The sequence below is a fragment of the Pocillopora verrucosa genome, chromosome 8 (genome assembly GCF_036669915.1).
Source record: "Pocillopora verrucosa isolate sample1 chromosome 8, ASM3666991v2, whole genome shotgun sequence".
Lineage (NCBI taxonomy): Eukaryota > Metazoa > Cnidaria > Anthozoa > Scleractinia > Pocilloporidae > Pocillopora > Pocillopora verrucosa.
The window spans coordinates 17,316,317-17,334,022 of NC_089319.1; the positions used below are offsets into that span (position 1 = coordinate 17,316,317).

Consider the following 17,706-nt stretch of genomic DNA (forward strand, 5'->3'; position numbering starts at 1 on the left):
CAAAAAAAAGAAAAAAAATCAAATGTATTATTTACAAAAAAAATGATTCCTAAGAGTGCAAGACTACAACTTTGAGTGCAGAAAAGCAAAATGTGCATGGAGCAAACCATTATTAAAATTGGACAAAGTTCACTGAGTATGCAAGCTGTACCTCTAGTCGGAAGTATATTCTAAGCCCTGTAACATCCTGAAAAAAGTGATTCAAAGGAGTGTAAGTCTAATTTGGAGTGCAGAAAAAGTAAAAAGCGAAGCAAACCGAGGTAACAATTGAGCAAAGTTGACTAAATATGCAAGCTGTACCTCCAGCCGGTAGTATTTTCTAAGCTTTCTGAGGTCCTACCGTCTAGAGTTACAAGACAATTGTAATTTCATCCTGGGGATCTTTCCAACCAGTAGCACTATGAAAAGGGCATTATATTGGTGATACTATCCATAAGTTTTGTTTACCTTTGCAAGCGCAGGTCTGAGCGGCTACACAATGTTAAGCTAAAACTCTGCTGAACAAGAAACTTAAGATAAACGAGAGTGAAGGAAACAGCCACACAAAATTTAGCGAAATTTCCTTGATTTAAACTAAACAATGTATTCTTCACATGTAAAGCATGTTATAATGTTCATGTCTGGTTCAATCACGTCGCTTGTCTGTTGGTGAATCGCAAATGATGTTACTGTAATAGTCCGCCATATTACAAAAGCCGACAATTTCCGATAATCACCCGACTCGGAAATTCGTTACTAGTGCTCCTCGGGCGTACCTCTGGTCGGTAGCGGCACACGTGATTGATATCGCCAATCAGCTGCTAACACATCACTTGCCTTTCGCGCCACTCGGTCAGGTTGATGAATGAACTGCAAAGCATTCATCATGCTCAATCTAACATGGTTGTTTATCAATGTCCTCGGATTGTGGCTGTTACAACACTTGGAAATCCGTTTTGCTCAGAGACAAGGACGTGAAACTTTCCTAGAAAGGGAAGAAAACCATAATACGAAAACAAAAACCGAAAGTTACGTATTCAGTGGCTTTGATAATGGTATTCCTCGCGGCTAAGAACGAAAATCGACTGCTGGAAGATTTGACACAGGCTGATTTTGTACAATTTTGGCCGTACGTGTACCTAAAAGACTTCATATATCGGTAAGGACAAAGTCGATAAATGAGAATTTTGTGTATCGGAAATTACACCCATTGTTGTTTTCGCTGTGATTTAGCGCATTTTTCCGTCTTGAGCTTCAGCACCAACGCACTTTATGATTTTTATTCGGGGATTGTCAATCCTCTTATTTTCATTCATTAATAAAGTCGACTTTTCTTGTTAGTAAAGGGCTATTGTGTTTATATAATAAACAAAGTATTACTGGCTGATGGTAAATATGGAATTTCTCTTCTCGTGTTCATTTCGACATCTCACTCGTTTGCTGCGCTCAAATGTGAGCTATCGAGTTGAACACTCGAAGAGAAATTGTGCATCTACGCGCACCCATGCATTATCTTCTATATATCTGGCTATTTTTGGTGAAATAGGCACGAATTACACTCAACTCCAAGTCAATCTGATACATACAGAAACTTCATTCTAATCAAAGTCATAACCCGAGTCACGGACTTGTTAAAGTTTCCAGAACGATCAGCCTTTCAGCGAACATTATTTCCTTTTATTTGTTTACGCCAACTGCTTTCTATAAAAGTAAAAACATTTTATTCTATGCTTCTTAGAACTGTGTTTCGTTATCTTCAGTGACTTCATCATCCAGAATACTGTGTCCGCGGTAACGTTTTTTATACATTCCGCTGTATCCGTCTTTTGCAGTTTCTTCCAATGGTCGATCGTCAAACTCACCTATAACGATTTCCTAAAGATTGAAAAATCATAAAAGCTGTTTAAATTCAACTGAAGCATTAAGAGTCTTTTGTCTCCCGTGGATGCCTCAAAACCTCACCCTCCTTTGCTGCACATAACACAACATAACATCAGTAACATTCCGTACTGCACTGTGCCGTGGCGTAACTGAACGTAACGTAACATAACGCAAAGCAATAAAAGACGAACAAGTCCCATGACCCTTTATTGCAGTAGTCCCGTCAACTAGAAACACTTAGCCTAGTAGTCAGCAGGAATCATTCCACCAACATTCCGAGATATCCAGGGCAAAAATGTCTGAGATACTTTATTTTGAACTACTTCACACAACCACAAAAGCCGTAAGTGAGAGCCTCAAGATAGCTTGAGCCTGTCGCATGCTCCTACCACAAGTGTTATGTTTGACTCATTATCTCTATTTCAGGAGATTACTTGACATGCTAGTTTTTTGAAGCGTGCACTGACTTGCGACACCTGCCTCGAGCTGTCTTTTTAACGACAGCAAACAGAAGGAAGTTGGTAGGGGAAAAGGGGATTATGCGATTAGTTATAAAGTACCCTCTGAGCATAATCTTTCACCACAGACTCATCTTCGTCCAGGCCCCAGCTAAACGAGTGATCTGGTAAGAACCCGTAGAACCATTCCTTCAGTGGAAACATCAGCTTGGGGTCGATTTCTCTCTCGCGGTCCTCTTTAGTTTCTGAAAAGTAAGGCTAGCAAAGTTGTCTTCAAATATGGCCTCAGAAATCGCAACACTGTAGAGAACAAGCCTAGCCAAAAACTACATCGATGGTCTGTTAGTTTATTAGTACCTACCAAAAGCGAGGCTTACGAGCACACCCACGACAAATGACGTTAGTACAGAAAGTCCACTGAACCACAAGTAAGAAATGTGATAGAAATCATCCGCAATGCCAATGCTGATGAAAGAAAATACAAACAAACAATCAGTGTGAGGTGTAAAGGGGATAAGTTTCTGAAAAAACTGTGGTACTGCGTTGTTTGTGGGCCTTACAAGATAATCTAGTTTTACCAACTGAGTTGATAATGTCTATTGGCCACCGTTAAGAATTTCTAAAGCTGACATATAGATCGTCAGCCCTTCGTTTGTAAATGCGTTCCGACGAATGGTTAATTCTGTAAACGTCATCTTTAGAGATTCCTTACGGCGGCCAATCTACATTATCAACTCAGTTGATAAAACCAAGTTCTGTATCCTGATAAAAGTGACCTCCAAAGGAGACTGAGAACGATATCTCGTGTACAGTACAACTTACCCATGAGGTTTATGAGGGTTGCGAATATACCCGTCGCCATATTGGTACAAAATTGCCTGCGATTTGTTCAGTATTTCTGCAGTCACGTTGAGACTCATGGTAGTGTTGTGATCCAAACTGGTGTAGTACACAGCGTCTTTATAGAACTGGCATTCCCTCACTGAAGTTGTGCCGGGGTATTTGTTCGGAGGATAGAAAACCGAACCCAAGAAAACCCAGGCAGTTAATGCACACCCAGAGAAAACACCGGCGTAGGCTCCCTGTAGAAAAATATTCGAAGAATAAGTAACTTATGTCACGTATCTATGAAAGGAACTTTACACGCCACTATATAATGAAAACTTTGAGTCATTTTACTTGTCGTAGAAATATGCCATGAAAATACTAAATGGAGTGAATAGAGTGAGTAGGGTAAACCAAGGTTGAAAATGGAAAACTTAAAATTTTCGACAGGCGAACAAACTGTGGCGTGACGGCGAAAATGTATTTGTATTTTCATAACTTAATTATTGATTTTAGGACAGTGTCAGTGCGAGCTCCCCCCCCCCCCCTTTCTCATCGTCCTTGTCATATATTTAGGTTTCCTCACTAATTTTCCGGGGGGGAGCGTTCGGGCGGAAACGGACACATAATCAGCATCTAGATATGGAGATAATTTTATTGGTAGTGTTATTTTTTAGTGTGTTTTCTCACCTTTGAATTTGCACGGCGTACAAACATTCCCAGCAGAAAAATACCAAGTAATGGACCACCGCAAATTCCAAAGATGCTGTAGGCGAGCTGATAAAACGAGTGAATATAAAACACATTTCAGATCACCCATTTCTATTAAGCGCGTACAATCTCGTTCATTTTTTTTCACTTACTCATAGATACTAGTAATTCATACCAATAGCTCACAGTTTACTTATCTAACCAGAGCTTTAGCTCATACAGCGAGGAGAACCGGCAATGCAGTGTCTAGCGCCGGAAAAGATTTTGGCTAAGTGGATCCCTCGAATTCGTGAGTTGTGGCAAACATCAATACAGTAGAACCTGTTATCCTATTGTCTTTAAAAAAAAATCCACTCACAGAGCGGAGGTCACACGAACTCAAGACACCCCCTGCTACGCCCTTACCAGAGCGTTGATTAACAATCCTTCCCCCATTTCCCCACGTCAGTATAAATTGAGTGTACCAAGCGAAGAACATCTTGCACTCACCTGTAGAACCATAGTACCCACGTACTTGACAATGAATGCTCCAGCGATAACAATAACACCAAAGACAACCGCTTGAGAAATAAATAGAATTCAAAATTAGGAAACTACCTAGATTGTCAATAAAATAACAAAACATACAATCAAAAGCCAATTGTACCATGAAAATAGGGATTTTGCCGAGTCAAAGGGTAATTATCTCCATTTAAATCTAGCTTTGTTCAGGTTGTCACCTTTATGGATGAATTAGGAATTGTGAATCGAAAGTAGTCCTGTACTCTGTGACTGGTGAAGAAGACTCACGCTTCTTTTACATAAAATAATAATAATCAAATGTAACTTGGTTACTCGCATTTTTCCGCTTGTGTCCTTTACAGGTTATCACTTTGAGTTCTAATTGGCCCCTAATAATACATTGCATTCCCTTCGTTCTGATTGGCCGTTAGTGATTACTTTTATTTACATGGTACTCGAGGTTGGTGCTGATTGCCGGTGCAGATATATACAAAGTGTATACGAGTCTCAGTTTTGCCGAGATTGGTAGGTTATATTCACCCTGTCACAACCCAGAATGACTAAGGAGGAATTTCTCCTCACAATCACGATGTCCATATAATCTTTTGGTGATGAGAAGAAAGAAATACATCAAATGGAGAATCACCAGCACTGGAGATTTAACAAATTCTACTAAAGGTAGAAGAGGGTCTCGATGAAGTGATGACTTTTAAAACCAAACGGTTAAATTTGGCCATTTTACGACCAACGCTCGACCTAAAAATTACACATTATAGAAAGAAAACAATTTTAACGGTTAACTTTTTAAACGACTAACAGGTAAAATTTGTCGATTTTTACGCCTGACGGCTACGTGTTTTGGCTGTTTTACGGCTGACGTTTACCCCATTGGGACCCTCCTAGGCGTATGAGAGATGTTTGGCAGACAGTGTAAAGAATTCATGTTTAGATCTTGGAAGTAAAAGGGGTGAGGTTACTTACCGATAATCTTGCAGAGTCTGGCGGCATCTGAGTCAGTTAGATCCTTCACCCTTTTCTTGATGATGTCTTCTAAAATCACTAATGACATGGCATTCAGCGCAGAAGATCCGGTACTAAGGAAAAAGAAAGAAAATTATGGATACTTTGTCGTTCTTTAAATCTTTTTATACAAACAGGACTTGCGTTCGCTTCTTTAAAGTACAACATGGTTTTCATTATCGTCCAGTTCCCACCTTAGAGCTCCTGCATAGAGACAAGCAGTAAACATTCCCGGCAACCCCTTCAAGTTGTGCAGTTTGTTGATCACAAAGTAGGGCAGCGTCTGTGATGAAAGAAAATTGTAGCGGAAATTGAGGTGGAGAAGTTAAGGTTGCTGCAGGCTTAAGTGTATTCGGCGAACATGCCTGTGAAATTGGCGCTTAAAGTTTTCGGGTGCGAGTAATTTAGACCTGCATGCACGATCGAGAAGTCACGCGAGGACGAGGAAAGGTGCTCCCTCGAGCGTCTCTCTTCTCTTGCACACGTCTTTGTTACGCTCTTGGTGAGAGCCTGCCTCGCAGGCTAAAGGAAAGTAGAGGGACATTCCTTCTGGGCGTGCGAGTTATTCTCTCTCACGCGTTTTCAATGCCAGAGGTCTGCAATGATTGCCCACTTTAATACAAAACTGGAAAGTGAATGGCTCCTGTACAAGGAAAGGGCCAGGTCGGCCAGAACGAGATATGTCACTTGGCAGAATTGAACTGGTGTTAAGGTAGGACGGCCTCCAGCCTTCCTGTCTATTCACCTTGCCTTCTGTCTTTTTTTCTGTTTGTTTGTCTGTTGATCTCTCTGTCTCTGCTGCCTATTTACTTGTTTACCTGTCTGTTATTTAGTTAACTTATCAGCTCTATTCAGATTGTAACAAGACTGAAACTCAATGGCCGCTAGACCGCACCTTACTGAGTAGGGCACAAAACTACTTTGGGTACAGAGATGAAACGTTTCCAAAAATTCAGAGAATGTTAGGATGGTAATAAACCAAAGCTTTTACCTGGTCATTGCTGGTAATCTTCTTGTCTTTTATGAGGTCACATCCTGAGTACACAGCAAAGATAACGAGTCCATCCAAGCAACACAGAGTAACGATCACAATGAGACCAGGAACGTTCATCCACACGGCCCTGAAACACGATAAATCAACAATAAACAGAGTGGACATCACAGTCTGACACTTGGCTAAGAAGGAAGCCACAGATTACCAGAGTTAAGCCCTTTTTAGAAAATAGTCTGAGGACTCGTGCGTCTTGTTTGTCATAATTAGGAAAAACAACAAGCAATTTCAGTAAAAGATAGCTTGGTTACCTCTTAGCGTCTTTCAAGGTTCTTATGGCAAGAAACCGCTGAACAGCAGTTTGGCTGACTGTCCACACAGGCATGGCTGTGAAAGCACCGCCGATGGTTAAAGTCCAAAATGTGTTTCGTACCTTGGGGTCTGGATTGAAACTGAAAATAGCGATGACCACATTAAAAAAAGAGAGACAGAAAGTATAATTATCGATCGCAGCTTTTAACCTCTTCCTCCTTTCCTCGAGAGATCTAAATTGGAATTTCTCGTTCCAATGTTCAGATATTTATTTGCAGAAAGGTGATACGAAGTACAAAAAATGTCAACCAGAGGATAAAACTTGATTTGACACCATGATGTTGTAAACAAGTAAAAAATTATCTGATGATTAAAAAATTGAAAACTCATGAAGACAGTTTTTATCTTGAAATGCTAAAACGCTTTGGTCGTTTAATGGTGCTCACTTCAAGTTCTCATTAGTTCCTTCTAATATTGGTTTGTAATGACGCTTTTTTCTCAACACTTAGTAAAGAGGTGCTCTGAAATGAGACTTCCTCAAATGCCAGTAACACATCAGTCTACGCCTGGAAAATCCCTGGCCCCTGAAATAACTTATATCAGCAGAATTATGTGTCGATGGATCGAAAAGGCCAAACGATTCAGCACTAAAATGAAAGGTTTTTTTAAAAGTCTTCTTACTCGAAAAATGTGGTTCTGTTAAAATGTTCGTTAATCTCCCAAACTTTTGCCAATCCACCGACTTCGACGCTTCCAATGACCGCAACTGTGATGAGCCCTCCTACCATAACCGCTGACTGAAATACATCGGTCCACACCACGGCTTTCAATCCGCCCTAATAAAAAAAAACCAAACAAACAAACAACACTAACCAAAAGAAAACAAACGTGTGTGTAATAAGGCGTTTTATTCACATGCACCTAGCAGATTGCTGGTTTTATGATGGATCTGATCATTCAGTCCCTATTATTTACTTACCAGACTGGTGTAAAATGTGCAAACCACCCCGGTGGTCAGGATAGAGGCCGTTAGTGGAATCCCAGCCACTGATTACAAAAATTACAAAATGGATTAGAAAAATGAACAAGAATATGAAAACTATTTCAAATACCCTACATTCACCACGTCGCAAACCTAATATACTCTCTCCTAAAATATATCACCCCAATCAGAACGTCTCCTATTTGAATGTTAACCCAGCTGTGAGTGTGTTAAGTGTCATATCACGCAACCTCTCACTAATTGATGTCGAGGTCCGTACTGTTGGTTCGTTCTGTTACATAACTTACGGATTTGCAATACGGATCGAGAAAACAAGTTTAATGAGATATTTATTATATCTCTGGGTTCAAATAGAGAGGAAAGATTCGTATTCAACTTGAATTTTTTCAACTTTGAAAATGCAGCCCGCTAAATAACTGAGAGATTAGTTGTGGTGAGCTCTCTTACATAACTTGAGCAGATGTTTTTGAGGCAGGTGTTTTTTAGGACGGAAAGCGAAATTTCTATTTCAGTGTAAAAACGTCACTTAAGTAAACGTGTTGTTACCTACCAGCCTCTAAAGCGAGCGAAGGTGCGTACAGGACAACAAACAAGTAAAGAGTCTGGAAAAAACAACATACGAAAAAGTTTAACTAGATCGCTATATTTACATCAGTGAAACTGCAAACAAGTACTTACGTATTCTAAAATGAAGAACACGCATCCCACCATTCGAACTCCAACACTAAAGCGTAATTCAAGATACTGTTAGAAGGTAAAAAAAAAAAAGTTTAGTCAGTTGTCGGTTTGAACGCAAACCTTATTTGGATATACTTGGCTGCATTTGGAGTTACCCTGGCGCTAACAGAGGTAGGGGGGAGGGGGGGTGGTGTTTGTGTGGAAAAGAAAAAAATCAGAAAGAAGATTTAAGAAGCCAGTAAAGGATGACTGGTTTTAAAAAGGGAAGATGCTTTAATAGAAGATATTATATGTTGAACAAACTGCATTTAACCCTCTCCACCCTAAAATCAGAGTGTATATTCTCCATAATACTCTTTTAAGTTACTGACAAGGAGAACACGCCTTTTTCTTGAAGAACCCATTTTAATGAGAAAGTTCAGGCTTAACCAAAATTGTAATAGCCAAGAACGACTTTATTTTGCCCATTTTTTTCGTAAGAAATATGAATTAAGTTAAAATAATTATATAACTGTAGTCAAAAAAGGACAAATAACTCAAATACTTCGGTGCGGAAGTCGAAAAGGGACAATCCAAAAATATTTTGCAGATCCGAAAAAATATTCCGAATCTCACGGTATCTTTTTAATAGAAAAAATCGCTTTTGAAAAGTTTGTCAAATCAAGAAAACAATTTCAAATCCTGTTTAAATTCATAGATTCGCAAACAAATTTCATGAAAATCCAAAATAGTGTACAATCCGAGAATCTTTCCAAAATCCAGAAAATTTTCGCAAATCGAGAAAAATATTTTTTCACGTGACACTTGCGCCAGTAGTCTGCACTCTGTCACGATACAGCACATCCTGTTAGCGACATTTTTTGAGATTGATTTATTGAAACACTATAAAACACAACTTCAAGAAAATATTAAGAACGTTCTCAGGCTCAAATCGCAATAAAAGTGAAGAACTTATATATAAACAAAGAGTGCTTGTGGAGCAATCAGGAGATTCTCTGTTTTGTGACCATTTCCTTAGTTCTCGTGACCTTCATATTTGATTCGGCATTGATAGATATTGTAAAGAGAAATTGGGAGCTAGTCACCCGTAAGCGTTTACGCGTTTTTGAAAGAATCGACTGCCTTCGTTCACAAGATGGGCTCAAAAATACGATCAGCACTGACAGCTGCGTGACAACCTTACAGATCCACCTAAATAAATAACGTAACGTGATCATCCGGAACTGTAGACCATCTAACTGAAGTTTAATTTAAAATTTCATTTGTACACGTTCATTTTGTGGCCCAAAAATCTTTTAGCATCACAACAACAGGACATTCATTGACCTTTGGCCTCTTACTTTCCCAAAAATAATTATGTTACCTAGATCACACCATGCCAATTGTTGTTTTCGCCAACACGCTTTGGTGTTCGGCACAATCACAACACCATTACTGATAACCTACCCTCAATCAAAAAGGCAGTCTATTTATAAAACTAGAAAGAAAGATTTCATAAATGCCATTAATTTGAAACAATAACTATTCCTTGAATTTTACTCTTCGCTTTCCTTAGATAAACGTTCCTGGGCAATGCATCGGCGAGAGAGGAATTTTTACACTCAGCTGTCAACGCAATGATAGGTGCCGCCGAAGAGTAAACATTGACAAAGAAAAAGAATAGGAACTTGCAATCTTCAAAACATCCACTTTTTATTTTAAAAAAATGCAATATGAAAAAGGTAGTACATCGTTGCAGAGCTGTGTAAAAAATATTACGAACCCACACACGACAATTTGCACCGATGCGCAGTGTCCAACTTAGTTAGAAAAATTTAATTAAGCGTATTGTATTTTGAACAGGTTATAATTTACACCCACCTCATTCGCACAAGTGATGTTCACTCTCCTAAACATGGGCACAAAAATGACAGCCACCGTGAAACAGATGATGAAGTAAGAGATTATAAGGACATAGTACTGTGCTCCGTAAGTGTAAATCTCGGATGGTACCCCTAACAGGGTGATCGCCGATAGATAGGACACCAGGAGAGATATCGCCACCGGCCAGTTCTTCATTTGGCGGTCTCCCAAAAGATACTCAGCCGTTGTCTTCTGCTTTCCACCAGGGCCGCAGCCGTACCAAATCCCGATCAAGGCGGAGATCAGCATCATCACGGAGAAAACTACGTAGTCAACGATGCCAAACCGTTCGTCCGCCATCGTTGTTGATGTTTAAGCTTGTACTAAAACAAACAGTGAACCGTGCGATGTAGTTTCCGATTTCTAAGAGAGATATGAAATCTGTAACGCAGCTGTAATTTTGCTCTTTGCTCAGTGGTACGTGGAATGGATGACTGTAATTTTAGGATATATTAATCTTAAATACAAAAATACGCCATAAAGTGGCCCAGTGTGCAAAGTGACCTAGATATGCTGCAGGGATCTCGCACCGCCTACTAATATGGCACATTTAACAATGCTGTCACATTTTGTGAGGTCATGTCACCTCTCTATTCATAGTTCACCTGCATAGTAAGCGCACAAAGTACAAGCCAGCGGGGAGGGGTTAACAATTTGAACCCGAACTTGTTCTTTTCCCTCAGCACCTCCCCCCTCCTCTCTTGTCTCTGTAAGTTAGGCCGTTTCACGGCGTTTCTGCGCAGAAGTTGTCAGAGGATGGGAAACAAACGGGATTTAAATTGTGACGGTGTCACACTTTTTCGGGTATCCCCTTGTTTTGAATCCCCGTATATATGCGCAAACCATGCCAAGTCTAATTAATTATAGAACAATTTCTCCACAAACCGCGCGTCTTCTCGATTAAAGATCATTTTCCTGTGGAGCCAAACGCTCTCAGATACACACGCTGCTGCTGGAACAAGTGGGAGAGCGTCGGTTTCCTTCCAGGGACTCCCCCCGTGAGTCCACCGATGAAATGAAAAGTTGTGAATAAAGAATTTCCCTCAGGATGAGAATCCCGCGTACCTTCGTGTCACGCAATCCCCATTCGTGCATACGTGCCCCCACTCCACATGCAGGAACAATTGTTTCGCATATCATTGTAAACGGAAGTAAGTTCTTCGGGAAAAATTACGTACCTAAAGCAAAACTTGCGGCAACATGTTCCCCAATTAAATTCGAAACAAAGTTCAGAGGTATTAAACGTTTCATTCACTGGCATGCTTCACGACGCTAGTAAGATTTTGGAATTTTCTAGGACGCCCAAAATATAAAGACAGACTTGACGTCATAAATTGTTAAATTTTAATCTCTAACAATTTTTTTCCTTTTTTACAACAAGCATCTTAAATGTTTTTAAAAATAGTTCACTACTTTACTTATACTCTTTAAATTAAAACAAACATTTCCCTTTGCACAAGCATGCAACTGTGAACCATATTCACAATAATTACTAATTACAACATCTTTCTATGTACAACATCTTATAAGTTACAGTTACTTGTTAAAAATACACCATGCTTACTGCTTACTCAGTCATAGACGTGAGTTGTTCATCTTGACAACAACCGAAATACAAACACAGTCGACCGTTGGTCGATTCACAATCAACCAATCATAGGTCATTCACCAAGTTGAGGCCGGTAGACCGATTATCCGTCGAGAATGGTACGACCATTGGTCGACTTCAAGTTCAGTCGACAATCGGTTAACTATCGATCTCATTCCGGTGACTGCCAATCGTTAGTCTGTGGATATTATATTTCGACCGGGGCTAGTTAAAGTACAAATGAACCTTTCCTTTTCCGCTATGTACAGTTTTGTTGATGTCATGGTTCCATACTAATTTGAGGAAAGAAATTCCCTACTATAAGTATTTCAGTCTAAGGTTTACAGCCACAACTATACGTAATTTCTCTCCCGAGTTCGAGGATATACATTTTTAACTCAACACACAACGGAGTGGTATATTTAAGCATAGTAGCCAAACACCCAGTGTTAATACTATTATAGCACGTAGCGACTGCGAACCTCTTTCTACCAACAGTGGTCACCCTCTTGGACTTAACACACGGGTGATCGCTTCTTTTGAATCTTTGCAGATGCCTTAAGAACTGTCCGTGGCCTAATTTGGTAGCTACTACATCGCGTGACATCCTTCCAAAGTTGTTCGTAGTCACGTGCGTGTTCTGGTCACGCAATGGCCTACTCTCGGCGGAGTTCTCGGTAAGGAGAGATCCTCCAATAACAAAAGTCAATCCTAAATGATTGACAATAAAAACGGCGAACAATATCTATGAAAAATTAATATAAGAAAGATTAATCTGAGAACACTGGAGTTACTCCTGAATTTCTGTTATGAGTATTCATATTGTATAGGGCCGGGTCGTTCGAAAGGGAGTTAACGTTACTTTAAGATTAAAGGTTAAACTTTGCATCATTTTCTCGTGTAGAAGAGCGTTTATAACGGCCAAGGTTTTTCTTCGGTTTCACTTCATTATGACTTGAAACTAACAAGAAAAAAAGAATAAAGAAAAATCTAAACTATTATAATAATCTAACCTAATCACGCGTTACGTCAATCGTATTTTGAACTACCCGGCCCTGATGAAGCTGTCCTATTCCCAGCGTGGTACTCTGACCCTCAATGTTTTACTTGTTTTTCCTTCCTGTACTTTAAACAGTTCCTATTAGGTTTTAAGCACAACAGATCATTATGTTTACTTTTGTTGAAGCCAGCAGGGTTTGCTTAAAAGGAAGTTAAAAGTTTGAAATTAAGAATGAAGGAATTGAAGAGTTAGGACGAGTTCAAACAATTCATTTTCCATGAGAAGTTTCCGAAATGCTAAGATAACAAGAAAATTAAATCATGAACTTCATTAGTCCGTCAATTTGGTTGCAGCGCATGCTTTCCATGCATAATTCCCGTTACATTTGGCTTATAACATACCTGAATTAATTTAACCATGATAGTTTCCGAGTCAAAGGCTGGTTCACGATTGTTGCTGGCAAAAGTCGAGGAGAAAACTCTGTACTTAACTGCACTGTTTCCTTGTCGATTGAAGATCAGAGGGCCTCTCTAATGACTGCAAACTATGGTCGGCTGTCAAGCTTTCTCTATTCAGCAGGAGCTGAACTTTTCAGATGCTTAGATCCTCTGAGACCCTGGTTTAAGGTTACCTCCCACCTTATTCACAAGGCATCAATCAACTAACGGTTATCAGGCTTTTTCGATATTCTGATTGGTTGTCTAGATATCGGCATCTAAAGTTGGAGTAGCTAAAAATATGCAAGGCGTGTTGGGTAAATGGACGCCACGGGAAAAAATATATTTAAATATTTTTTTTTGGGAAACATTGGGTTGAATATTTAAATTCAGTTGAATCAAATAAAAGTGAAATCGATTTTTTCGGCCTCTGAAGGTGGGAAGTAACCTTAAATAGGAATGCAGCAGCTGAAAGATTACGTAACGCTTACGAGTTCAGCATTGAAGGAAATCGTGATATACTGCACACCTTGTGCACAAACTTTTCACAACATACTCAGCTTTGCACAACAAAACATTACTTTGCTTGCCACCGTTGCTGAGATTTCATTATAAGGTATTTAGGATTAACAGTTTAGGCAGGAGCAAACGCGAATTCTCCCTTAAAAAGTTTCAATCTCTCTCACGGAAATAGTGGTTGCAAGAGATATTTTGAAATCACGGCACAGAACGTGAGGTTGGAATAGTTTGATTTCCTTAATTCATTCCCGTGTTGCTTGCCACTTTTGCTGTAGCACTCAAAGGTTTGTTTGCTTCATGAAACCTTTTCCCTGCGCTGAAACGATATTAACCTTGAAGTATAAATATTTTGCTGACAGGGGATGGTGGTTTAATCGAGCTCCCTAAACCACTTTAAACTTTTATTCATGCTGTGCTTAAATTTTGATAAAACCTTTGCTCCTGTGTATGTCTGAAATAAAGTGGCATTCGAATTTTTACATTTGACTTTCCAAATATAGGATGAAAAGAGCGAACGTGAAAAGTGCACAAATTAAACACCTAATATTATACTTTTTCGTTTAAATTTTTTTTGTAACATTTGTTATTGACAGATACCGGTACATGTGCATTTCACGTATGTTCTCGTAAAGATGCAACAAACTGATACTTTCATTTCAAAACAACCTCGCAGAAAAAAGCTTCCTATTATTCTATGAATCTACAAAAGTGTTTTCTGTCAAGGAGAAATTCCCGCTTCAAAAGTTTTGTCTTTTGGCCGACGTAATGTGATATACATACCATGTCCCAAGGTCATCGCTTTGTTGGCCGCCTAAATTCAGTCAGGCGTCCGGTGTGTTTAAATGTTAAAAGTAGTATATATGTAAAGCATTCTAAAATAGTTTTTATGTTTAGAGGTTTTTTTTCCTTTTACTTCAGCTTTTTACTGCAACAGTAGTTAATAAACAGATTTTTATTTTTGATTTGTTTTACTCAGTTTATATACCGGGACCAAGGTTAATTCCGCAGTTTTGAAACAAGACTTCCGATTTAACTTTACCCGTGAATGAAAATTTCACAATTAAAGGTTGTGTTTCCATTTTCTATTCCTTTGAAGTTTCTCGGTCAAAAGAGCTTAGATCTACTCCCGTGTATGGAAAAGCTAGAGAGAAATAAAGATTTTCAATTGCCTTTCCATCTTAAAAACAAAACAAACAAAAAACTAACAGTTTAGTGACCCTGTTACAGAGAAGACTGAATCATCCAACAAAGAGTTGCAACGGTTGATTTTATAAATAATATTCCTGTTATATCCTGACTCATAACTGAACGTGTTTCATCGTTTGTGAAAGTTTTGTCTTTCTGTACTTAGAACAAGAAGTTACTCAGAGGTTAAACGTCTTAAACGAGGCTACAAGTTTCTACGAATCGTATTTACAGGAATGTCCTTCCTGTGTGCTCCATTTCCGGTAGCGTACTCTATTGAAATATAGTTATACATTATTTAAATCGCGACTCGAGAGACAATTATCCGGAAGAATCGGTGATCACGTAAACCGTAAACCATGGGGTGGGCCACTTGACTTTTCATGGAGAGATTACTAGGCAAAAACCGTAACATAGAAAGAAATCTTACCGCTGAGTTCAATTTTCGTACGGCGCGCCACGTTCTTTAAGCATATTTCAGGCTCAATTTTTAAATAGAGTGTGAGCTCTCCTTGCGACTCGAATTACAAGGAAAGTTAATTTTGGTTTAGTTGTCTCTAACAGTGCGGGAAAGCAGCGTTGAGGTCGAATGAAGAATTCAAGTAATTTGCAGTTCTCGGACTGAGCGATACCAAGCGGTTTGCCGTTTTTCTCATTTTTGGGTAGGACGGCTATGAAAAAACAAATTTTATTAAAACGCACGTGCTTAGGTAATGTTGTTCAGTTCACTTTTAATCTTTTTTCGCATCATTGGCGCAACTGATATAAGCAGGACCGTGAAGCACAAGTAGTTCTCTGGATAAAATGAGCTACTAAGAACTAACATGGCAAACACATAAGTGTATCGCAACTTTATTTCTCAAGCTTTATTACTATATCACTTTGGAGGCTGCTGTTACGGACCCGAAGCGGAGGGGGGAGGAAGTTGGATGATCTTGATGGTGTTAATAAATTTTACCCGGCCCCCTCCCTCCCCTCCCACCCCATATGGCTCTGCAGTGTTCTAATGATCTCCTTTCATTGGCTATTTCGTGGACTCCCTTCCCATGGTGGTTCCGTGCAAATATCAGTACTAAAAGGAATGCACACATGCTCCACAAACCGTCTTCCCGATTACAGATCATTCTCCTGTGGAGCCACACACTCTCAGATACACGCAGTGCTGCTGGAATAAGTGAGAGAGTGTCAATTTCCTTCCAGAGACTCCCCCCGTGAGTCCACCTATGAAATGATAACTTGTAAATAGAGAATTTCTCTCAAGTTGAGAATCCCGCCTACCGTCCCGTTATGCAATCCCCATTCATGCATACATGCCCTCTCTCCACATGCAGGAGCAACTCTCTAGATTGCTTCGGAAATCATTGTCCACCGAAGTAGGTTTTTGGGGAAAAATTACGTATCTAAGGCAAACATTGCGGCAACATGTTCCCCGATTAAATTGGAAACAAAGTTTGAAAGGTATGAAACGGTCCGGTCTATTCACTGGCATGCGTCACGAAGCTAATAAGTTTTGGAAGTTTGTAGGGCGCCCAAAGATCAAATATAGAGACAGACTTGACGTCATAAGTTGTTAAATTTTTATCTCAATCAAATATTTTTCCTTTTCTTACAACAAGCATTTTAAATGTTTGTATCAAAAGTTCACTGCTTTACTTGCATTTTTTTTTATTTGAACAAACATTCCTCTTTGCACAAGCATGCAACTGTGAACAATATTACTTACAATATTATAACAATCTTACTAATTACAATTCCTTGTTACAGTTACACCATGCTCACTGCCTACTCAGTCATAGATGCGAGTTGTCTTGATAGCGACCAAATTAAAGACGCACTCGACCTTTGGTCGATTCACAATCAATGTCTGTTGACAATTAGTTAAATATCGATCTCATTCCGGCGACTGCCCATCGTTTGTCTGTGGATATTACGACCTAGGCTAGTTAAAGTACAAATGAACCTACTTTTCCGCTATGTACAGTTTTGATGATGTCATGGTTCCATGCTAATTTGAGTAAAGAAATTCCCTACTGTAAGTATTTCAGTCTAAGGTTTACAGCCACAACTATACGTGATATCTCTCCCGACTTCGTGGATATACATTTTTAACTCCACACACAACGGAGTGCTATATTTAAGCATATTAGCCAAACATCCAGTGTTAATACTAGGATGGCACGAGGCAACTGCGTACCTCTTTCTGCCAACAGTCATCACCCTCTTGGACTTAATACATGGGTGATCGCTTCTTTTCAATCTTTGCAGATGCCTTAAGACTTGTGATCCCTGGTTCGGTTTGGTAGCTACTACATCCCGTGGCATCCATCCAAGGTTGGTCTTAATTAATCATGTACGTGTTCTGGTCACGCAATGACATACTCTTGCTAGAGTTCTCGGCAAGGAAAGATCTTCCAAGAACAAAAGTCAATCCCAAATGATTGGCAATAAAAACGGCGAATAATATCTATAAAGAATCGATGTAAGAACAATTAGTCTGGGAGAACACTGGAATTATTCCTGAATTTCTGTCATGAGTATTCTTATTGTTCATGTTTTTCGAGAGGGAGTTAACGTTACTCTAGGATTAAAAGATACACTTTGCTTCATTTTCTCGTGTAAAAGAGCATGTATAAGACCCAAGGTTTTGCTGAGTTTTAGTTCATTATGACTTGAAAGTAACAGGAAAAAAGAAAAAACAAAAGTTTATTTCAAAGCT

The 17,706-nt window shown here is 39.3% G+C and overlaps 1 protein-coding gene across 1 annotated transcript; it reads right to left on the bottom strand.

The window, feature by feature from the left end:
• Window positions 1-1,308: 1,308 nt before the first annotated feature.
• Window positions 1,309-10,764, bottom strand: LOC131776681 (sodium-coupled monocarboxylate transporter 1). Its single transcript, XM_059092899.2, has 15 exons — window positions 10,220-10,764; window positions 8,360-8,425; window positions 8,232-8,283; window positions 7,658-7,725; window positions 7,360-7,514; window positions 6,678-6,818; window positions 6,367-6,496; window positions 5,570-5,658; window positions 5,337-5,449; window positions 4,344-4,414; window positions 3,834-3,920; window positions 3,141-3,400; window positions 2,680-2,783; window positions 2,421-2,563; window positions 1,309-1,854 (listed from the first exon to the last, which is right to left on the bottom strand). The coding sequence occupies exons 1-15, from the start codon at window positions 10,559-10,561 to the stop codon at window positions 1,714-1,716; spliced, it is 1,962 nt and encodes a 653-aa protein (XP_058948882.2). The 5' UTR covers window positions 10,562-10,764; the 3' UTR covers window positions 1,309-1,713.
• Window positions 10,765-17,706: the final 6,942 nt, after the last annotated feature.

Excerpts from the sequence above, each read along its gene's own strand:
- LOC131776681 (XM_059092899.2), bottom strand. The coding sequence starts at position 10,561 with ATGGCGGACGAACGGTTTGGCATCGTTGACTACGTAGTTTTCTCCGTG. Across the intron at positions 7,726-8,231 it reads TTCGCTCGCTTTAGAGGCTG|TGGCTGGGATTCCACTAACG; the intron begins GTAGGTAACAAC and ends TTTTGTAATCAG. Across the intron at positions 3,921-4,343 it reads TGGGTACTATGGTTCTACAG|CTCGCCTACAGCATCTTTGG; the intron begins GTGAGTGCAAGA and ends TCGTTTTATCAG.